This window comes from Ahaetulla prasina, chromosome 2, assembly GCF_028640845.1.
Source record: "Ahaetulla prasina isolate Xishuangbanna chromosome 2, ASM2864084v1, whole genome shotgun sequence".
Lineage (NCBI taxonomy): Eukaryota > Metazoa > Chordata > Lepidosauria > Squamata > Colubridae > Ahaetulla > Ahaetulla prasina.
Window position 1 is genome coordinate 144,824,563 of NC_080540.1, and position 24,966 is coordinate 144,849,528.

A 24,966-nucleotide genomic window follows, 5' to 3' on the forward strand; every position below is an offset into this window, starting at 1 on the left:
TCTGATCCCTGCACTTCTCATCCCGTAAGCATGCCTTACTGTAGTGACCTGTCTTGTGGTGCGAGCGGGAGCCATGTCTGTCTTTGGCCTTGTCCATTGGGGTGCTGGCCTGAGACATGAATCCACTGGGACCAAATCAGCCATCTTGGCTGCTGCATCCCCCCGGCCATGCTTAGATTTGGTGAGCGCCTTAGGCATTGCTCTGACTGTCTCTATCAGTCTTATCTATAAATGGAGTCCTTTCCTCCTCGTCTTTGTTGTCTTTTTTTAAAAGTGTCATCCAGTAACTCCCAACACACTATTTTTTTGCCATTTTTTTAATTTTTTTTACAAGCATAATAAAAAAAATCATTGTGAACAAATTATTGGTCAGGTACAACTTTAAACATATCAAGTTTCACCTAAGTTATAATCTAACACAATGTATTTTCCTTCTTCTTCTTTAAATTCAATTATTTATTTGCACACAATCTGATTATAGAAATAAATCAAATTCAACCCATTCAGGAGAATATTTAAATGAAGTCTAGTCCCCGTGCTTAATTCCCTTCAACATCATTAATAAATTCTATTTACGTTTTATAATTTCACCACTCTCAGCTTTATATCTACATTACTAATCAGAGGTCATCCTATCTAAAATCTCTTTCTTAAAACTGCCCAGAGATCACATACACAATTCCATTCTTCCCTCATCTTCCTCTGCCTCTAAATCAATAACATATATTTAAAGTTATCCATTTTAATATCAAGTAAAACATTTAACATTTGCAAGGGTAGACACTAATTCTTTCCCCCAGTTATTCTTCCAAAATATTAACTGTTTCCTTAGAAGTTTTACCAAATCCTTTCATTACCTTACTTATTTGCAAAAAAAAAAAAAGAAAGAAAATTTCTTCCTCAGTATAATAACACTCATTTCCCTCTTATTTCAATTTATTCTAGTATTTTTTCCTCCATTTCCCAAAACCTCAATTATTTTTATGAGAGTTGTCACTCATATTTTAATATAAATATTAATATTTTCTAAAATGAATCTCTTAACATAACTCTAAAAGCAGCCATTAGTTATTTTCAAAAAAAAGTTGTGCGTCTACATCAGCAACGCCTTCTCCGTGGGAATAATTCACTATTCCATTCTTACTTTCCTTCTTTGTCTTTGAGTTCTTCTTAAATAAGAATCTCCGCTTAAATTAATAATCCAAAGACGCCATCTAGAAATCCCTTCTAAAACTGTTGTGTGGTCCCAACACCACCAATCCTCATAGGAATAGTCATAAGAAAGCTATTCGACTCTTGCTATTTTCCTCTGCCTCTAATTTCCTTCCAAAAAAATGTCGTGTTCCCACACCCACAGAACTTTCTCCATAGGGAATAGTCTGCTATTCCATTCTTACAACTTTCTTTGCCTCTGGATTCTTGTTTAAATAGGGAATTCAATTTCCATAATTCAAAAACACGCCATCTGAAACTCTCTTCTAAAACTGTTGTGTAGTCCCAGCAACCAATCCTGTAGCTGTTTTTTTCTGCCTCTAGATGTCTTTTGAAACAGTTACTGCTCACAGATGATAAGTAGCCATTTTACTGACAAAGATCCTTTGTTCTCAAATGCTTTGGTACATGGAGGTCAATTTTCCAGGATTTTCCCTTAATTATATTTATATCTTCCAGATTCTTACGTCCTATTGATATCTTTAGTATTTCATAAATTTAAAACAGAGGGATTTGAGATATTCACATAAAAAACTATTCAATAGCTTCTTTTACTTTTTTCTCCTATTTCTTTAATTTCCAATATAATCTATTAAAACTTCCAAGAATCTCCAAACCATTATTTAGTTGGAAAAAGTTTATTTTTCTTTTCTTTATTTAAATGGGGCTCTGCTTCCATTCCGAGTCCTGTCTTCTCTCTTTCACTTCCTGAATGTGTATTCTCCAAATTGACTTTCACTTTCACTTGTTATTCAATTAGCCGCCAATCTACAAGTTCTCCCCAAGGCTTGTGCCTCTTTTGAATTCTTATTGTTCCTTCGTGAGATCATCACTCACCCGACTTCAACAATTTGTTTCTTGATGGTTCTTCCTCCTGCCCGCTCTTGTAGCTGCCGTGGATTTGGTGCAGCTGCCATGATGGACTATGGTGCTGCATTCCTCCCCGCTGGGTAAGGAGAAAAAATCCAGAGCTATGGGGAGTTTGCCAACTCCCCGTTCGCTCCAGCGGCTCCCCCACTCTTCGCTGCCCCTTCGAGGCAGCTATGGTCCGATCCGAAGTTCGGACGGACCCCCTGGGCAGGGGGATATTGACACAAACCCCGGAGACATCGGGGTTTGCGACCGTCTCGCCCGCAACACTGGCCATGCCTCTAACTGCCAACAATTTAGATGATTCGTGAGAGTCTAACGCTAAAGGGCCGTCCGCCAGGTACTCTGCAGAATAAAGTGGGCTCCCAGATCGCGTTTGCTCCAAGGACAGCTTCACAAAATGGCTGCTTCTGCTTAATGCCAAGGATGTAAAATGAGGGGGAAAGACCTTGTCGCTCTGGCGGGCCAGACACCAGTCTTAAGATAAAATCGCTGGAGGCTCAAATACGGCTTAGCCGTAGGACAAGGAGCAAGGATTTGATCCATCTAATGTAAAGCATGGGTTCTCGCTTCCCTGAACAGCTGTGTCCGATAATATTGAGTGCGAAGCTCAAAATGGCATCTTGTCATTCCACAATGGAGCACAAAGCTCAAAATGGTGGCCTGATTATTAGAAGGAACCAAAGCTCCAGAAATTGCGACTTGGAGGTTAAAACACTGTAGCCACAGCCTCCTGGTCAGGGAACCTCTGGGCTGTTGCCTGAATTGCAGGCAGGTGAACGGGAGCACAAAGCTCCACTGACAAGTCCGAAAAACGTCGGCTGGCTTTCTCCACATGTAATGCAAAATGGCCACCTGACCAGCCAATTCAGGAGCGCAAAGCTCCACCAACTCTCAACTCAACAAAAGGGAGCATGAAAGCTCCACCAGTCACCTTTCCCAGCGCCCACGAGAGCATGGAGCTCCACCACATCTCTGGAATGCCTGCAGTTCAAGGAGGCACAGGCATAGTTTAGAGATTCACCTACCAGGGAGCTGGGATTTCCTCACAGCGGGCAGAGCCGAAGCCCAGCTGCTGGAGAAGGGCATGACTCAACCAAATGTTAAGTCAGCCCACTTACTCACAATCCACAATAAGGATGAAATCCAGAAGTTGAGAACCGAAAGTCACTGTAAGGGAGTAGGAAATAGAGTTTGTAGAGAGAAACAATCCGACACATCCATCCAGTCTGAAGGACTGAGTCAAAAGCTGGAAGACCCTAACAACAAGGGTGGGACTTGACAACTCTGGCAGACTCAGTCCTTCAGCTGAACAGACGAGTACAACCCATTCCTGGCTGCTATCTCCACCATTATGAAGAATAACCATTTCAAGGACCCACTAGTTGTCAATCCATGGGACTTTTCCTGTCAGGCATTGTGGAATCAACAGAAATAACACGAGAGCTGCAGTTCCACAAATATTCAGAACTCCAATGAAAGCTACTGAAAATCATGAAGCAGAGGTATAACATGTATGTACTAAAGTGCACCGTAACTTCCTACACCACTGTGCTCTGAGCTAGCTGCACCTACTAAATGTTCTTTAGGGGCAGCCCCACGGGGAACACATTGTGATAATGTACTCAGAAGATTATTTAAGACAAGAGTAATCCTAAGCAGTGCTTTCTGATACAGTAAATGCTATAATTGGCATACAACATGATGTGCAAAAGTCCTTCTGGCCACAGCAACCACTTGTTCTTTAAATAGAACAACAGAATAACAGAGTTGGAGGTCTGCTAGTCCAACCCCCAGCTCAAGCAGGGGACCCTATTCATTTCAGACAAATGGTTGTTCAATCTCTTCTTAAAAACCTCCACTGTTAGAGCACCCACAACTTCTGGAGGAAAGTCATTCCACTGATTAATTATCCTAATTGTCAGAAAAATTCTCCTTAGTTCTAGGTTGGTTCTCCCTTTTATTAGTTTCCATCCATTGCTTCTTGTCCTGCCTTCAGATGAGCCATGAGTCCAGCATGGGGGTGCAGGAGGCAGCGAGCATGGGACTGGATATCCCTCACTGCCATCGCCTCGCCTCCCTGTTCTTCGCGCCGGCCAAGCAGCCCAACACGTCCCACCCCACCGCAATGGCAACAGCTGCTTCCCTTCCCCGCCGTCTCTTTATCGAGAGGGGTGGTGGGGCAGAGGAGAAGCGAGACGTGTGGTGTGAGACATGACTCCCCTTGCCGTCTCTTCTCCTCCCCCTCACCAGGCATGACAGGGCTCCTGCCCCTTGCTTAGCCACCCACCCCCTTTATGGATGTAGTTTGGGGGTGGCAGGTAGGGCAGGTGAGAAGCTGAATGCACGTCTTACCTTTCCAGCTCTGTCGCATTCCTCACCGTTGTGTCCAGGGAAACACGCTGTAAAAGAAGACCTTCTTGCGAGTTCAATCAAATTTCTCGAAGTTTTTCTTTTACAGTGTTTCCCTGGACACAACAGCGAGGAAAGAGACGGAACTTGAAAGGTAAGACACATGTCCCACTTCTCATCTGCCACCCCCAAATTGCATCCCTGAAGGGGGCAGGTCGCTAAGCAAGGGGCAGGAGCCCTGTCATGCCCGGCGAGGGGGGAGAAGAGACAGCAAGGGGAGCCACGTCTTGCTCTATGCATCTTGCTTCTCCCCCACCCCCCACCCCTCTCGATAAAAAGATGACAGGGAAGGGAAGCAGCCAGACTGCTGTTGCCATTGGGGTGGAGTGAGACGTGTTGGGCTGCTCAGCCAGCATGAAGAACAGGGACGGGAGGGCATGTCCCCCCACCCCCCCGGCCTTGTCTCCTCAACTCATAAGGGTTGCACGACAAGCAACCAGAGGAAATGGCAGGACCAGCTGCACATATGTGTAAGGTTGGGGGGGCTTATTTTGCGGGGGTGGCCTATATTATCACATGTGCTGAAAAGCCCAATTGGACTTATTATCAGGACATGTCTTATTTTCTGGGAAACATGGTAACAGACACTTATAAAAGCAAAATACGTTACCTCCTTTTCATGTATTCGGAGCAATGCTTGTTCATCTCGAGAAGTGCTGTTTTTCCCCAAACCAAACTTCGGTGACATCTGTTATAAAAAATATTTTTTTGTATTTAACACCAGTGTTAACACAGAGAAAAAATATTATAACAAGACAACCAAAGCCAGGAGAACACTACATACCAATGAGAGGGACATAGGTTTCTCACGTAAATATCTAGGATTTTCAAGCTGAAAAAGATACATTAAATGAGGTTTAATATGAAGACTTTCTGAACTGATAAAGTCTAGATGAAGAAGTTTAAAGGGTTTGTGTTTAGTTTATGATAGAGACATCTTTTAAAAAAATCTCATACTAAATTCATGAAACCAACAGCTTAGCTTTAAGAGTCACAGTCCCTCAAGCAAACCTTCACAAAGTTACTGTGAAGTAAAGAGGAAAAGTGAGATATAAATGGAATGAAAAAAGCTTATATTTAAGAGAGAAGGAGGGAGAGGGAGAGAATCACAATATGAGAAACATTCTTCTCTTGAAGCAGGTTATGACATCCTAAATAAAATTTTGAGAAATAACATTTTAACTTTTATGTATTTATCTAATTTTTCTCTGGCTTTTCTTAATCTTTAACTCACTCTGTTAACCTGACAACATCTCTGTGGTACAAACTGAAAGACTATGAATAGTTCATAGCGAGTACATCTATCAGCTCACAGAACTAGTCTTTTTACATCTTTGTTAAACAACCCAGTAATTTTATTTAAACACCAAACCCATTTGTTAAAACAGTGCAATTTCATTTGTTGAAACATTGCAATTATGCAAATACACACTGATGCAACTAACACCTTTAACATCTACAAAATGTTTACTTATTTGTTATTTTTAAAAAGTAAGTTAGCAATTCTGAATGATTACCAATATATACAGACAAAAACAAGACCATTTCAAATTGCTATTGCCTGAGAGGTCAATGTGTAGTTGATTCATTTCATCTTTCACTATATCTAGGTTTTTCATGTTCATGCTCTTTATGTTACTTGGTTTCACTGTACTGTTAATTCTGACTTTTTAGCTTTCAGGGGTTTTTTTCAATGTAGAAACATCAGCAACTAGACATCCCAAACATATTAATCTAGCTGAATCACAAACATTATTCGTTCACTACATTTCAATTCTCAGCTTTTCCTCAATATTTGAGAGCCATTCTTTATTTTTAGTGTTCACATGTCATGTTACAGAAATTAATTAACCTGACTGCACTTGTCACCTATGAGTGGATTGCCTACAGACGTAGAGTTTGTTAGGACAAGTATAATGAAGCATGGAACTCATTTATACAAAAGACAGCTGGTTTAAAATGTGATAGTCATATAAATGTGTTTGAAATATATATGTATTTGAATAATAATTGCATTAGGTAGCTACTTACTTATTTTTATTTACTATGAAATTTATATGCTACCCATCTCACCAAGCTACTCTCTAGGCAGCTTAAGACAAGTAAAAGCAACAGAATAAAACATTAAAATATTACAATAACAATTATTACCATTAAAACTAGCTTTAAAATCAACAAAGATGTTTAGAAAGGGAAAAAGGTACATTGGGTGGAAGTAGAGTATTTTAATCCATTAGCTACCCTCCAGTATCACACATCCCAATTGACAAAGCCAGGATTTCAGGTCCTTTGGGAAAGCCAAGATGATGGGTGCAGATTTATATAGAGATGGCAACACTGAAGCACCAATATGGCTTCTAGAGGTGCAGGTCAACAGAATTGTAACTATTTACAATTAAAATGATATAGAATACTATTTTTCCTCATTGCATTTATTCACTTTTTTAAAATCACACTTTCTATATTTTTTCTTTAAGAATGAATTCGTTCTTATCTTAGTAGGGTTTCTTTCCATTTCTTTGTTATTATTTTAAAAGCAATAAAGGAATAAATTAAAATGTTTCAGAAAGCAATTATAATAGCAAGAAGCCATTGACTTTCAGGAAAAATATCATGATGGATAATGTAATAAAGCTTCATTAAATTTTCCCTTGGAATTATTTTTTAAAACTTGCATAATATTGATTTTAAAATTGCATTTATTTTTACCCTATAGGCAGATTTCATGTTTTATTTATTATTTACATAATTTATATTCTGTTCAATTTTAAATACTCCAGGAAGCTTATATAAAAATTATAATTATCCTAAAACAGTCAATTTAAAACAACAAATATAATTAAAACATAATTAGAAATTGGAAACAACCCACTAGAGTACCTTAGGTCCCAGAAGTAAAGAATTTTTATCACCTTTCTGAATTTTAAAAGTGGAAGGGTAATCCTACCTTGAGGAATTAGAATACTACAGAGTGAGAGAGAACTTGTAAACAAACAAATACTGATTCAGGACTTCTGACTCTTAAAAATTCTAAATCCTCACTTCCTGGACTAAACACATAGGACAGGTAGACTGTTTTGGAAGAGAGGGTTCTCTAATAACATAGGTCCTAGTCATGTAAGATTATATTAGAAGTCAAGTAGTTTGAACTGTACACATAAGCATATCAACAAATGCAAAGCCCATAATATAGACATAACAGGGCCAAAATGGTTGTCACCTGCCAGCAGGGTGACTGCCACATTCTCCATAAGCTTCCAGGTAGCCTTCAAAGGTAGCCCCAAGCTGAATACATTTCAATAAACCAATCTCAATATAACATGATTCTTGCAAGAACATCCCATTCCATACAGAGTGTAATTGGCACAGCATTTGGACAAAGTCTCTCCCCTGTCCACAATTTCTATTTTCTGTTCAAGAAGCACTTGTGAATCCAGTAGAAACAGTGTTGGTCTTACCTGATACACTTTCTTCTCAGTGTACTGGAAGGTTAACCCAATTGTGTGGGTATAGACTCTTCCTCTCCTCTTTTTGTCTGCAATCCAGACAAAAACCATAGCCTTTCGCAACGTGCGAATGGCTTTACGCGGAGCTGATCTTACAGTTTTGTAGAAATCACAAACTCTCTGACTTTCCTAACACCAGCACTCTCACACGTCTCCTTCACTCGATGACTGAGTCAAAATCTGGGCATGCTCAGTAGGAGGAGGAGTGGCCAAGGATCGGTTCAGTCTACAGAGCGGAAGAGGAGTCTATACCCACACAATTGGATTAGCCTTCCTGCACACTGGAGAACATATAAGTCATGAACCCACTAGGAGGAGCACCATCCAGAGCCTGCATAGGACCAACACCACAACCAATATCTGATGTCTTCTACATAAACAGCACCCACCAATACTGAATCTTTAACCAAAGAAAGAGGGAAATTTGTTTCTTTTAGCAAAACTTTGCTAGAGTATACTTCCTGCATGTAAATTACCATACTCATGTATTGTTTGTAAGGGGGGAAAAACAGAAACACCAATTAAGGTTAAAGATTGTTTTCTTAATATATTTTTTTAAAAAAAATAAAGGTGAATATTTGTAGCTCAGGGCTGAAATGAGGGATCTTTGTGTTCTCTGAGCTTGGTTGTTTTCTTGCAAGATGTATTATTACCCAAAGTAGGTAACATCATCAATGTCAGCAAGCACTCCTCATTTTAGAAAATACAATGAACTACTCAATTCATAAACTCCATTCATAACTGAACTATGTTCAAATAGAATCACATTCAAGCTAAAAGTCTAAAATAGGATTGTAACTTTTCTACCTAGCCCTGAGGATGTTGAATGTTTAAATTTGGATGGGACATATCCCCATTCAAGAATAAGAGCACAATTTGCAGGCCTTCTGGAACTCATATTGCTTGATACTGCTTGAAGGCCATTGCACAAGTTTGACCTAATACACCAATTGTGCCCTTGACATATGCCTTCTACAAGGGGCTGTTGTTGAAAACCACCCAAAAGCTTCAACTGGTCCAGACTGAGGCAGCATGGGCATGTAACCCTTCTGAGTGAATTGGCTGACAGCTTGTTTCCAAGTGTGATTCAAGTTGCATGTTATTACTCATGGCAGAGGACCCAACTATCCAAGGGACTATCTCCCCTAGTATCTGCCCCACCATTTCAGTCCAACAAGCATGGCAAGTTTGGGGTTCCTTTGATTAAACAATACCATCTACTGAGATCTTAAGATCCTCTCTCACAGCACTTGCCCTCTGAAATGAGGTTCCCTCAAAGATCAGCTCCTATCCTATTGGAAGCTCATAGGACCTTGAAGACGTGGCTCTTTACTCAGCTTTTGGCTACAATGGGTACATACCCTTTTGAAGAGTGTTTGTATGTTTGTTGCTATCTGGTTTTCCCATCTATATTTCTTATTGATGCACTATTATTTGATATTTTTAAACTGTCCATCGGTAGAAAAATCCAAGTAAATTGATCAACAAACACTGCAGTGGCAGAGACAATGCCATCTACCAAACCATTTATTTGGCATTAGGCTATGTAGCACTTCAGGTTTGAAAGCAAAGAGATGCTTTAGAGTTCACGGGGCTACAAATGTAGAACCTTTCTGAAACTTCTCAAATAGTTGTGCCAATTCCTAAAATGACATAACTATTTGATAGGAGCAAAAATAGTGATTTTCTGAGGGACAAAATCCTCCCCACATACAAACATAGCCTCCCATCATATGAAACACATGAAAGCAACAAAAATCCATCATCCTGTATCTTTCCAATCTTATATGATATTATCCACAACTCTCTGCAGTTCCACTGACCTTTTAATTTCCTGTTCCCATCATCTAACAAACACTTTTCTTACATGGGTTTTGAAAGAGATTAGATATATTTGATGTACGAATAGCTACTAGTCATGACGGTTATATACAACCTCCAAAATAAATCACAGTGTATCTCTGAATACCAGATGGTGAAATACAGAAAGAAATCTGTTGCTGTACATCTTGCTGATGGATTTCCTAGAAACACTTAGTTGGACACCATGGAAAATAAAGTTTTGGATACTTAAATATCTTTAAAAACACCAAGATTTATTTCTTTCCAACTCATTTTAGAATATCATATCCAAAGTCATGCCACACATACTGAATACAGGGATTACAACAATTGACATTTTAAAATAAAAAAAGAAATGAAGAAAAAAACAGAATTTACCCCAAGATTCCAACTGTTAAGACGAGCTTCAAAGTCACTGTCATCAAAAGAAGTTTTTCTTCTGTAACAATCTCCCTGAAACATTCAATTTTTAGTTAAAATGTTTTAGGTTAAATGTTTAATATGGAAAAACAAAAAATTAGCAGAAAATGTGTATTATATACATACTGCTATGCAATTTCTTAATATGAATCAGCAATTATTTCCACATAAATGATAGTGATGGCAGGGGAGAATTAATTTAGCATACGAAGGCCTCTTTGGGGAACCTTTGCATCAGGAAATGGTTTATAAAGGCTCTGAAGGAAATGGGAGAAAAGTCTGGGAATTCAGTCAACTATGTTGAAGAAAGCTGTATAATTTTCAGAGTTCTTTGTTTTTTCATACCATTTTATTTATTAAGCTATGATATTTGGTGCAAGATAAATTACTATATTCAAAATACACATCTTCAAATGACTATTGTTAAGAAGAGGGCAAAAAAGCTTAAATACTTTAGAGTTGACTTTAGTGTTGACAAATATATGCTACCTGTTTCCAATATTCTTTATTGGGCCCAACTTTTGCAAAAAAAAAAAAGCTATTGTAGTTTAAGACACATTGCAATATACTATACATACATATACATACATTTTTATATCAGTTCTCCCTTTTTTCTGTTTTAACTTCTTCAGTGTTACATTCATTTTTTGCATTTTGAAATTTAAAGAAAATGGGTTACTGCAAATATGGAAAAACCTTACCTTTGTATTTGATGGAAGGGTCTCATCTTCTGACAAATGAGGAGGACTCGTAGAATGTGACCTTAAGGCTAGTTTTCCATTACAAGTAAATTGTTCCCTGTAATACATAGCAATAAACAGAACATAATGAAACATCTGTCTTCTCAACAGTTCCTTAATACCAGTTTCTTTCTTTCTATTTCTAACTTGCCTTTCTACTTCAATATTAATATATGCATTTTCAAAAGGCATAGAAATAGAACAATTAAAGCAAACATCATAATAAACCAACAAGAAGGTGAGGCAATATGGAACTAAAATTTGTATCAGTCAGCTTTGATCTCCTAGCCCTTTTGAAAAGCAGCTTGTCTATATAATTTATATTTGCTTCCTAAAAATTATACAAGCGGTCCTCACATTAGCAACTGCCGCCCACAAAAGCTTCTTAAGATCGTGTTCTGGAGTTCCATTGGTTGCACACATACCTGAGGTCACATGGCCACATTTTGGATGCTTGGCAACCAAATCACCTTTATAGCAATAGCAATAGGACTTATATACCCTGACTCCGCCCTGAGTCCTTCGGGAGAAGGGCGGTATACAAATTTAATAAATAAATAAATAAATAAATAAATAAATATACGACTTCACAGTGCTTTACAGCCTTCTCTAAGCAGTTACAGAGTCAGCCTATGGCCCCCAACAATCTGAGTCCTCATTTTACCCATCTCGGAAGGATGGAAGGATGAGTCAATCTTGAGCCTGGTGAGATTCAATCTGCCAAACTGCTGGCAGCCGGTGATCAGCAGAAGTAGCCTGCAGTACTGCACTCTAACCACTGTGCCACCTTTATGACACACCTTTATGTGTCCAAGGTCACATAACCATGATTTACAACTTGTTCGCTAGTTTTTGACATTTTCAGCCGGTTTCTAACAAAAAAGGCCTATATAAATACATGGATTTGCTTAACAACCACTGTGTTCACTTAACAACTACTGCAAAAAACTTATAACATCAGGTACGGTCATGTTGGTACCTCAACTTATGACCGTCATGACTTATGATGGAAATTCCAGATTCCATTACAGTGGTAAATCAAGGATTCCCTGCAATGCAATTTTAGCAAGAGTCAACAAATTACAAATTTTATACATAAAATGGAGAATACAATATTTTTAAAAAGAGGAAGAAGTAGTAGAGCTTCTAGAATGTTAAATCATACTTCACCAAACTCAAAAAGAGAGACTTTTTCCATTTTAATTACAGTAAAACCTATGGTGAAAAATCTTCATCACATTAGAATTCAATTTTCTACTTGAAATTTGTTCTTTTAGAAAAATAAATATAGCTACCATTTTTAATGGTTTCATAATTAAGAACATTACCCTATCTTAATATCAGCTAAGTTATCCCAGTTTCAAAATAACAAGTCTGGTTTTCATAATCAAGGAAAATAGAACTATTAAAAGTTTTCGTTTTTAGAACTACTGTATTTTAATACAGTTTTCAGCTTTCTATTTTTAAAAAACCTCAACATTTTATAAGAAAGGAAGAAGACTGTAAGCAAACCTCCCATATAGTTGAATAATAGATGAAAACAACATGAAAACTGCTTAAAAATTAAACATTCTTAAATTATTAAACATTCTATTTTTCTAATTCTTAAGCATATTAGTTACAAGTATGTACAGTACATTTCATTTTCATAGCACACTATTGCCAACAGTTCTAATTACTACAACTACAAGCTTCCCTTACAGTACCAGAGGAAAAAAGAGCTTGAAAGGCACGGTGTTAAATTGTGTAACCCTAATGCACTGACAAATGCGTTCATAAATTTTCAGAGCCTTATACTTAAGCTCTCAGAATAACAGAATGACAAATTTGGAAAGGACCTTGGAGGTCATCTAATCCAATTCCCTGCTCAAGCAGAAGACCCTATACCTGTTATGACCCAGGTAGTCAAGGCAAGACAGGCCTCTAGAGAGTTCTTTATTGTTCTAAGAAAACGTTCCAACAAATGGCCCTCCAATGACTGGTAAGGTTCCACCCCATGCTACCCTGAAGGCAGCCACCCTCCGTCCCCCAAACAGCCACAGCGCTTAAAAAATTACTTTTATAGACCATTTACAATTAGAATAGAATAGAATAGAGTTTTTATTGGCCAAGTGTGATTGGACACACAAGGAATTTGTCTTGGTGCATATGCTCTCAGTGTACATAAAAGAAAAGATACCTTCATCAAGGTACAACATTTACAACACAAATGATGGTCATAGGGTACAATTTAACACTTAATGCTACAACACTTAATGATAAGCATAGCGTACAAATAAGCAATCAGGAACAATCAATATCAATATAAATAATAAGGATTACCAGCAACAAAGTTACAGTCATACAGTCATAAGTGGAAAGAGATTGGTGATGGGAACGATGAGAAGATTAATAGTAGTGCAGATTTAGTAAATAGTTTGACAGTGTTGAAGGAATTATTTGTTTAGCAGAGTGATGGCCTTCGGGGAAAAAACTGTTCGTGTCTTGTTGTTCTGGTGTGCAATGCTCTATAGCGTCGTTTTGAGGGTAGGAGTTGAAACAGTTTATGTCCAGGATGTGAGGAATCTGTAAATATTTTCACGGCCCTCTTCTTGATGCGTGCAGTATACAGGTCCTCAATGGAAGGCAGGTTGGTAGTAATTGTTTTTTCTGCAGTTCTAATTATCCTCTGAAGTCTGTGTCTTTCTTGTGGGTTGCAGAACCGAACCAGACAGTTATAGAGGTGCAAATAACAGACTCAATAATTCCTCTGTATTTATGATTATTTATGATCTTCACAATATCCCTCAATTAGATGAGTGCCGTTACAGTCAATATGCATTGTCTTGTGAGATATCTTTTTTCTTTTTCCCATTGCAGAGAGATTACGGAGAGGTAAGCTATTTGCTCTTTAACAAATCAAAAACAATGTGATCAAGATGCCAGCCCAAGACTAGGAACTGTGGACATACTATGCAAACAGCTTACAGTACTCTCTTGAAATCTCATTCTCTCTAATCCCGCCTCTCGGCTGGGAAAGATGAAGAAAAAAAGCAAGTGATTTCAGTAGGTAATTTCTCCTTTTTCTGACCCTTCCCCCTTGCAGAGATTTTTAAAGATTAAGTCATTCAGCCTTCCACAAGTTGAAAGCAATGTGATCATGCCAGCAGTGAGAAAGGATCAAGCAAAGGAGAGATAAGAAATCACTTGTTTTTTTCCTCTCCCACCTCCCACAAAACAAAGGAATTTCAAGAGAGTAGCCTGTTTTTGTAGCATGTCTACTGTTCCCGGTTGTAGGCTGTAGTGTGACTGCACTGTTTTTAAAATGCACAAGAAAATAAGTATACAGTTGAGCATTTAGGAAACAAATGCTGAAGGTATGAAATTGACTAGTATTGTCTCTTTCTAACTGGAAAACACAATTGTGGTCATGTGATTTCTGACTTAGCGCTTAGTGGGAGTTGCTGATTCTAATTAGGGTTATTAAGCAAGGACTATTTATAATATATTAAAAGCTCATTCTATGGCTGAGGACTTCTTATCTGTTGTAGGTGCAATATTATATTTCCAACTTTGTTTCTAACATCAATGAGGCCTTTTTCCTTTTCGGTAAGGGAGTTGGACAAAATGTTGATAACCACTTTAACGCCATAATAGTGCAGGAACAGAGTGGTAAATATAATTAGAAATGCACAACATGATAGTAAATGCCTGAACAAAGGCAAAAGGGGAATTTGCTGAGAAAATGTTCAAACATTTTTGACAAGAAAACTTGGCATATTTCCAAAACTTTGATACAAATGGGCTGTGTTGACACGAATCACATAATAGTGACTTTTTTCATAAAGTGAACTTTCAGGTGAAAATGATCAAATGCATAAATAAATTGGCATAAAGCAAAAAAAATCTGTAGTTTATCTACAATATTCAATTATGCTTCCATTTAGTTTCTTTCTATTGAGCTGATTATACAATTGCTAGAATTTTGCTACATGTTGATTTAGACATTTAATGGTGACAACTACAGAGACCTTGAAAATGGACATCTCAGTTATGAGGTCTGTTATGCAGAGTTTGCCAATATTGAATTTATTATTTTGGCTAATAAAATTAAATAGATACGTTCTTTACTTTAAGCTTGAAGTTTGATCCTGTAAACACATGAAGAAAGCTTAACTCTGCTTACTACATTCAGTTCTTTGTTTACTGATGTTACTTATCTCCCCAAAAATTTTATACCAAATGGGGATAGCTGTATCATGTGACCACGACAAAAGAAAAACGACCTTTTTAAAGAACATTTCCAACATTTGGAAGAATAATTTATATTAAAATATATACACATACACACACACATACGTGTGTGTGTGTGTGTGTGTGTGTGTGTACCTAGCAGAAGTCAAGTGCCAGCATTGTATAATCTTCCAATATAGTTTTGCATTAAAGCTGAGCTACAGCTATCTGGTTTCCATAATTTCTGTCAAGTTATCTCCTTTACAGAATTACTAAAATCATTATCCCAAGCTTCTTTTAAGCCATATGCTGGATCTTCTGTTTCTTATTGCACTAATAACCTGTACATTTTTAAGATTGTTCCTTTTGATTGTTCTAAATAGTGAAATATTAATTTTTAAAATTGGTATAATTGGTTTAAAATTGGTTTAAAATTGCTGAAGTTCTAATACCGATATTTCTATTATCCAAAAGAGATATTAGTTTGTATCACCTATCTGTTCTTTATTAAGAGGCCTCGTTACTATACAAATCTATAAAGGTTGTATTAGCCAAACAGTAATTACTAAGGAATTAGAGAAGCATCTTTTGTCAAAGATGTATTTACTGTACCAAATTTGAAGCATTAATTTCAATGAAAACATTTTCAATCTATGTTAGCCTCAGCAGAAAGACCAGACAGAAACACAACCAGATAAGCTAATTCAATTTTATTGTAAAGCTATATTAACAGAATCTTGCAAATCTGAAAGTACAATTCTCCCGCAGTCACCTTTACAGCCTAAGTTGCTTGTTCCACTTACTACGCATATCTGATCCTTCCCTAGGCCAGGGGTGTCAAACTCAAGGCCTATGGGCCAGATACAGCCTGCAGGATTCTTAGATCTGGCCTACAGGGCCACCCTGGAAACAGTGAAGAACCAGCCCGTGGGGCCTCTGCCAGCGAAAACAGAGCTCGAGCTCCATTTTCGCTGGCAGAGAGTTGCAGGAGGCCAGACCTGCCGAAAACAGAGCTCTGTTTTCGCTGGCAGAGGGTTGCAGACCATCCCAGCTGAAAACAGAGATCAGTTTTTGCTGGCAGAATGCTCGGGCCACCACAGGCACCCCCAAAACGAGTGACACCAAGCTGCCCATGTCCACCCTGGCCATGCCCACACCTAGATCAAACACAACCCTGATGCAGCCCTCAATGAAATCGAGTTTGACACCCCTGCCCTAGGCAACATCTCTTCACCTGGTCTCCTAAAATCATTTCCACAAACCATTACAATCTTTTTCATTCTAGAAAAATATTTTGGGTGAAAAAAACATTGATTTGTAAAAAAAATTATTTGGCTCTAATATAGTGGGAGTGGAAGTGGATTTATGCCTACCTAAATAAAATATGCTTTTATTACAGGAATCTTAATTTTCCTTGCATCTATGAATCCATGACTATGCATTAAATTTTGAAATATCTTATAAATTCCAGTCTCAGCTTTTAATGAATCAATACTGAAGTCAATGCTGAAATCCCTCTTACTATAATTATCTGTGTGGAATTTTTTTACTGTTCTTAATCTTCAATAAATAACAAGGAACCGTAAATAAATGTTAAAAGTTATTATTTTATCAAATTTCCCATGTATATTTATTTATCTTCCCTATGTTTCAGAATCTTTTGAACCTTGAAATTTATGCCAGCTTTGAAAATATATTAATGCATTAACTATGTAACTACATAATTAGATCAATAAGCAACTGTAATATAACATCACCATGAAGGCTCTCACTTCTTAGTTTTATTAACATCTGGCACAGAAATACATTTAAATAGACAAACTCCAATTTTGCATTATAATAAAATAACTTCTAAAATAAATAAGGCAGCTAATATTCAATTTATAAGATCCCATAATCGATATCTTGGGACCAGTACGGCGAAGGTTGTAGAGAGTATGGTGGCATATCAGTTTCCCTTACACCCGGATGAAACTGTCTATCTAAACCCGTTCCAGTCCGGTTTCCGGCCCGGTTACAGCACTGAGACGGCTTTGGTCGCGTTGGTGGATGATCTCTGGAGGGCCAGGGATAGGGGTTGTTCCTCTGCCCTGGTCCTATTAGACCTCTCAGCGGCTTTTGATACCATCGACCATGGTATCCTGCTGCGCCGGTTGGAGGGGTTGGGAGTGGGAGGCACCGTTTACCAGTGGTTCTCCTCCTATCTCTCCGATCGGTCGCAGACGGTGTTGACAGGGGGGCAGAGGTCGGCTCCGAGGCGCCGCACTTGTGGGGTGCCGCAGGGGTCGATTCTCTCGCCCCTTCTGTTCAACATCTATATGAAGCCGCTGGGTGAGATCATCAGTGGCTTTGGTGTGAGGTACCAGCTGTACGCGGATGACACCCAGCTGTACTTTTCCACACCGGGCCACCCCAACGGTTATCAAGTGCTGTCCCGGTGTCTGGAAGCCGTACGGGTCTGGATGGGGAGAAACAGGCTCAAGCTCAATCCCTCCAAGACAGAGTGGCTGTGGATGCCGGCATCCCGGTACAGTCAGCTGAGTCCACGGCTGACTGTCGGAGGCGAGTCATTGGCCCCGATGGAGAGGGTGCGCAACTTGGGCGTCCTCCTGGATGAATGGCTGTCTTTTGAAGATCATTTGACGGCCGTCTCCAGGAGAGCTTTTTACCAGGTTCTCCTGGTGCGCCAGTTGCGCCCCTTTCTAGACCGGGATGCCCTATGCACGGTCACTCACGCCCTCGTGACGTCTCGCCTGGATTACTGCAATGCTCTCTACATGGGGCTCCCCTTGAAGGGCATCCGGAGACTGCAGTTAGTTCAGAATGCGGCTGCGCGGGTGATAGAGGGAGCCCCCCGTGGCTCCCGCGTGACACCTATCCTGCGCAGGCTGCACTGGCTACCTGTGGCCTTCCGGGTGCGCTTCAAGGTTTTGGTAACCACCTTTAAAGCGCTCCATGGCATAGGGCCGGGTTACTTACGGGACCGCCTACTGCTACCGAATACCTCTCACCGACCTGTGCGCTCTCACAGAGAGGGACTCCTCAGGGTGCCATCAGCTAGGCAGTGTCGTCTGGCGACACCCAGGGGAAGGGCCTTCTCTGTGGGGGCTCCCACCCTCTGGAACGAACTCCCCCCAGGACTTCGTCAATTTCCGGACCTCCGAACCTTCCGCCGCGAGCTTAAAACATATTTATTCATTTGCGCAGGACTGGGCTAGGTTTTAAATTTGTATTGATTTTAATTGGTTTTAGTATTTATATCATTTTAATTAATTTGGCTTTAGAATAAGTTTTTTAATTGTGATCTTAATCTGTATTTATATGTTTTTATTGGCCTGTGAACCGCCCTGAGTCCTTCGGGAGATAGGGTGGTATACAAATTTGATTAAATAAATAAATAAATAAATAAAATTTCAATTTAGTTTGCTACTGGTTCGCTCGTGCGTGCACATGCGGGCGGAGCCTCCTGCCGCTGCTACTAGTTTACCCAATCCAGGGCGAACTGGTAGCAACCCACCACTGCTTGGGACCACATAATAAAGGTAGACCTCCAGTTATGATCATTCATTCAATACCGGTTTACTATTATGACAATGCTGAACAAAGGGATGTAAGAGGAGGACTCAAAATTCTGGCTGTTGCAGCACTTCCACAGTTACATAAACAAAATTTGGGTGCCTGACAACCAGCTCATATTTATGAATAGTTGAAGCATTCTGCAATTATTTGATCTCCATTTGCAATCTTCTATACCAGTTTCCCCCAAGTCAATGGGAAGCTGGCAAGGAAGATCATAATCCCCGTGCCCTCTTTGCACAGCCACCCTGTGATTATACACACACTCGCACACCATGTCCTCATTCTATGGCCTCCTTCCAATTACATGTTACTCTATGGCCTCTTTCCAAAGCCTTGCTATAATTGAACACATGCATGCATGTGCTATGTGCTCTCTTTCCTCGATCTTCCTGTGATCGTGTGTACACACACACACACACACACCAGACATCATCTTTCTACAATCATCCTGTGATGACACACAGAAACTTTATGCCCTCATTTCCCACTTTCTGAACTTGTGCCATACCAAGTACCCCTTGCCCTACTTGTATGTAGCTTGTACTGGGCCTTCCATGCCCTACCCCATCCCCATTCCTCATGTTCCTTAACTGGGACTCCCTCTATTTCCTGCTTATAAACCAGCGTGTCTTGGATTACAACAGCAACCGAAGCAATGTGGTTATATGATGCTTGCGCTTTACAACCACATCAGTTAGAAACAGTCATCATGATTCCAATAGCAGATGTAACCTGAGAACTACCTGTAGCAGCAAATCACTATTTAAACATGTAGATTAGGACATGTTTAGTCTTAATCTACGTATTTAACAGATTATTGAAAGTTAATTGAAACATATAGTTTTGGATGATTTTCCTGAATAAATGGACAATTAGTTTTTGATCCATTTGTTTAATTAGGTTCTCTTTATTTACTTTTAGAACTTGTGTGGAAAGATGATGTTTTAGAACATATTTATGCAGAAATATAAATATTGAAAATTTTAAATTTTTAAGAACCACTGTACATGTTATTTACAATCATAAATCTACAAAAACTATAAACAATTGCAGTATAAGAACATAGGAAAACAAGAGTGTATCAGACCCAAAAATCTGATACATAATCATGTTGTTTTGAGGGGGGGGGGCGGTTTCTTAACTTCTACATGTCACATTGGACTGGTGTGATGGTTAAGGCACCAGACTCAAAACTAGGAGCCTGATAGTTCTATTCCACCTTGGGCACAAAGTCAGCTAGGTAATAATGGGCAAGTCACATCCTCCCAGCCCTACACAGAAGGCAATGGCAAACCACTTCTGAAATCTTGCCAAGAAAACTGAAGGCACTTGTCCAGGAAATTGCCAGAAGCCAACACTAACTCAAACCCACCAAAAAAGATTAGATTTTATTTTTTTATACCATCTTTATTATTTTTATAAATAACTCAAGGTAATGAACTTATTTCTAATACTTCTCCCTACAACCAGAGCTCTTTAAAGTGAGTTCGGATGAATATGTATGTGTATATGATGTAGGACCTAGGGCCGCTACGGCAGACCTAGGGCCTCCCCTGCCACTCAAAAAGGCTACCTCTGTTCCAAGGGGCCAGCACCTCCCAGGATCTGCTGCATGATGCTTACCTTCAGGCAGTATTCTCTTCATGTTTACTGGCCACTCTGGCCTATCTGAGGCTGTGCCAGGTCAGATGGGGCCTTTATTCTTGAAGCAACTTCAAAGAATGCTCTTCCACAACCTCTACAGCCTCCAAAAACTGTGCGAAAGCACTCTCTGTTCTTTCACGATTTTTGAAGATTCTGGAGGCCATGTAGAAAACAGGCCATGCCCATTCTTGTGCTGCCTCTGTAGCCTCTGAAAAATCACACAACAGCGAGGTCTGCTTTTGGGAATAGTTGTCATCAAGTGTTGGTGAACACTGATGGGTCACCCAAAATGTTGTGGCATGTCACCTTTGATACATGAGATAGGTGTGCCATCACTGAGGTACCTTATTTAAACCTGAACAAGCATTTCACTGTCACTACTCCATTTCCCATTTTTCCTACATGGTAAATTAAATTTATTTAAATATTAAAAACTAAATTATAGGATGTGCATAAACATAAAATGTTGTATTTTTGTAGACAAGAGATCTATGTTTCCATCATATTTTAGTATACACAAAAAAAACAAAATAATCCTAAAAGGATTATTTAACAACTTATTTCAGCAATTGGCCTACTAATTTGGAAGCTGTTTAGAGTGGAGTCGTCAGAGAGCAATCAAAATTTCAGGTACAGATCATCATCATAAATTATTGTGAAGTAGTCCATTGTGCACAAGTTCTGATGCCAAGAGTTATTTTTCAATATTAGGTTAATGTTGAACTAAGTTTATTTACAAGTCATTTTTCTTTAGCTCGTTATATATTTACTACTTCTCATACTGTTATCTACTATTTTTCAGGAGCTCAGTTGGCATAGATATTAGAGTAATCAAATGCTTTGTATATAAAGACAAAAAGATATTTTGGAGCAGCTAGAGATGCAAACGCAGCATTTTCCTTCTTAAACCACGACCTTTTCTTGGCATTGTACAGCGGCAAAAGTAATTAAAAATAGTGCTGGTAAATGTACATGAGATTCTCAAGTGGTCTCCCACCTAGATCTTAACCAAATACAGGCTTACTAAAGTTCAGAAAGTAGCTACATTATAACCCAATAGACCACATGAGCTTAAGAATTCTTTAAAAGCTTAAATACAAAATACTTTTTCATACTGTACCAACAAAAGACCAAGTACTACCCTTCAGCCTACGTTGTATTTCTGGCATCGAGTCACTATAACACTCTGAATGATTTATTATAAAACTATCAAAATAGAAAGAAAGCAGCATAAAGAGGGAAAGTAATCTCCAGTTACATACAACGTACATTATTGCTACAGCTATGCACACCTTGAAAATGACCTCATATTGAGTACCAAACATACATTGTTAAAGCATGCACAACTTTAATTTATCAACAGGGGAAAGACAAAGGGTATCAGACTGATACATTATATTGCAGTATTGTCATGCAAGTTCCCCCACCTTTTTTAAATTCATTGCTTGTCTTGTCACATGCATGCCCACAAAGCAGGGCTGGGCAACCATGAGCAACTTTACGATCTGTGGACTTCAGCTCCCAAAATACCTGAACCAGCCACGATGCCAGATACCCCTGCCACAAAGGATGGAGTTTACGATGTAATATTGTATTTGTCAATAACCACTGCTCACATTTATTCACATTCACATTTATTCAAAGCTCAAAATAACTTTTGGGGGGGAATTCTGACATGGAATCAATTTATGCTAGAAATTCGTAGCCTACTTTTAACTTTCCGCACAGATACCAAGACAACAGTAAAAGAGAATAACAACAATTTAATAATATAAAAGATGTATCTCTCCAGAAGTGCATTTACAGACCAAATGTCTTCTTTTTTTTAAGAAAAGGGCATTTTTAAAGCTCTTATAAGGAAAAATACTCAATATTTTACATCAGATAATAAAAGTTCACCAAGGATAAGTCATTATAAAGAAAATACTGCTATATAATTCATGAGCAACCACACCCACAGGATGCCATAATTTGACTGCAGTGCATGGGAAAGACAGATGCAATTAGGTTTCTTTTCAATAATCTAAAATTCAGCTATACTGGTATTAAGGTAACATAATCATTCAGGCTGGAACCCTTATAGCTTTTGCACTATTGTTCTGATTTTCCATATTGCTAGGAGTGGCCATCTATACATTTCCATTGCTGTCAAGAATATTAGGGGGCAGTTATAGGTACATAATTCTAAAAAGAACAGTAAGTGACATAGCAAAAATTAAAAAAAAAGAGTGGCACTCCTGATTACAGACTGCTTTATTTCCATCACTCTCAGCTGTCAATTCCTGCAGAGAGATGTGATCACATGTAGAACAGGCATTGTCACAAACACAATAAAAAGAATAGCAATAAAAGATTGGTTATAATTCTAGTTTGCCAAAACAATAAACTTCTGATGTGAAACATAGCTTGGATTGATTAGAACAGTGTTTTTACTGTCTATAAATTCCTATTTTTTTTTTCAACAAATCATTCCAGCTAGAAAGGGAATGGATATCAATGCACCCTCAGAAAACTCTCAGAGAGCACAAAGAAGTCTTTTACTCTGTTCTACAGTACACCACCACCATCTGCTGTCTATTTCAGCATCTTACAATAAGAAACGAGTACTAGTAGCTAGCTGCCCGGAAACTTTTTTTTACTGATTCAATTGCAGCGAACTATTGAAGTTCATTAAAGAAACAAATTTAAACATACCATTTTGCTTTATTTTAAAAAAAAAAACACCAAATGCCCATACAAAAAGAGAAATGTGAAAGATACGGCATGTATATCTTTTCAAAACCCAGAAGTTTAGATCCTCCCAAAAGAATAATGAACAAAGTGAGCATCCTCATACTGTTAATTTTTTTTTCAAATAGACATATTCTTTGAACAACAAAAGTGTCTGAGGGTTCAATTTTAATACAATTTATGCATTTTCCACTGCAGTTATAGACCCCTAAAAAACATAAATTGAAGTACCAGTATCCATCACCCTTATGCCGTAATGATATAACTTTTGTAACTAGAGAGGCAGTATTTTTCACAACTAGTTATTTTAATTTGTATTGGAATTTAGGAATTTAAATTTCTGCCTCATAAAAACATATATGTTTGCATTATCAAAGTGATTGTGGGTTCTGGGAAGAAATAATTACATATATTAATTTAACTGAGGCAGTTTAATATTTTTGAATGCTCATTTTCCATTGAGCTTCCACTGAGCTACATAACTATTAAATGGAAATTGATAACTGGACAAGAGAAAATTATTCCCCGCCCTTCTTGTTCCTAAAACACTAATCCTTCAGCACTGGAAAGACAAAAGAAAAAAATTGTACTTTATTTATGTAATTGTTGCTTCACATTTTCCATTTGTTGTTTTCCATCATTTAATTCACTACACATTGCTCCTCCAAAAAACTACTGGCAAGCTTTTGAAAAAGGATTCTCCAAGCACTGATCCTCATTTTCAATTTCTCTATATGATTTTAAAGTATGATGTACAAATCTTCTCTGCTGGCTTCCGTGGAAATTCATTGAGTCCTGAGCATAACCTCCCACGGTCTCCCTTATCTGTAACTCTATCCACTTAATGACCCATACATTCGCTTAACGACCACCACCAGGTGTGCTGGGATTGTGATTTTGGTTGTTGAGTGAAGCAATCATGTAGGCAGTTATGTGACATCTTGTTTAACGAACACTTTACTAAATGATTTCTCAATGGGACTGGCCACCCCACCCATGCCAGCGGAGGAGGCATGCTGCAAGACCCATTGGCCAGGGTATTCTGGTAGGTGGGGTCCAGGAGAAGAGCCTTCTCTGCCATTGCTCCTGCCCTTTGGAATATCTTGACCCTCCCAGAGTGAGGTCAGCTCCCACCCTCCTGATCTTTTGCAAGAGTTTAAAGACCTGGCTCTGCCAGTTAGCTTGGGACTCTAATGGGAGAGGCTTCACATCACCTCTCCCCTGCTCATCCTACTCACTCGCTCACTCCCCATCTTTTAGTTTGGGTTGAGTATTTATATTTGTATAGTATTTTGTTCATATTGTGTATAGGTTTTGTATAATTTTATTCTTTTAATATTGTAAGCTGCCCAGAGTTATCATGGTAAGATGGGTGGCCAATAAATAAACTAATTTATTTATTTATTTATTTATTTATTTATTTATTTATTGCTAGTCCTGTGATCATAAATCAAAGATTACCAGTATATGTTCACGATTGTAACATGCTCTTCCACCTCTTTGCACAATAATATAGTTAATTCTATGTTTGTGTGCTCCATCTGGTGATATTTAGATACGTAGACATTGCTTTGTTGTTTGAAGACAGTAATGGAAACCATTCAATTAAAAAAAAAAAACTGGTTAAATTGTTCTCTTTCATTTGTTTCCTCGGCCATACAATTTGACCCTACTTCCCTTCTTAATATTTTCAATTTTGGAATTCTGATCTCCAGCTAAATGCAGCACATCTTGCTTAACTGTTCTATCAACTTCAGATGTAATTTAACTGCCAACCTCAACTTCCTTTTCTCCTGCAT

General features: G+C 38.5%; 1 protein-coding gene across 8 annotated transcripts in view; it reads right to left on the reverse strand.

Moving 5' to 3' along the window:
* CEP112 (centrosomal protein 112) overlaps positions 1-24,966 on the reverse strand; it is a 292,963-nt gene that overhangs the window by 252,695 nt on the left and 15,302 nt on the right. For 7 of the 8 annotated variants that reach the window (XR_009153592.1, XM_058170477.1, XM_058170478.1 and 4 more), the window contains exons 5-8: positions 10,964-11,060; positions 10,221-10,295; positions 5,279-5,326; positions 5,105-5,182 (exon numbers count right to left, since the gene is read on the reverse strand). Coding sequence is in view for 7 of the 8 variants with exons in the window: in XM_058170477.1 (XP_058026460.1) it covers positions 5,105-5,182; positions 5,279-5,326; positions 10,221-10,295; positions 10,964-11,060 (298 nt within the window). In the remaining variant the exon portion in view is untranslated. The remainder of the gene's footprint in view (positions 1-5,104; positions 5,183-5,278; positions 5,327-10,220; positions 10,296-10,963; positions 11,061-24,966) is intronic. The other variant, XM_058170475.1, reaches the window with a different exon arrangement.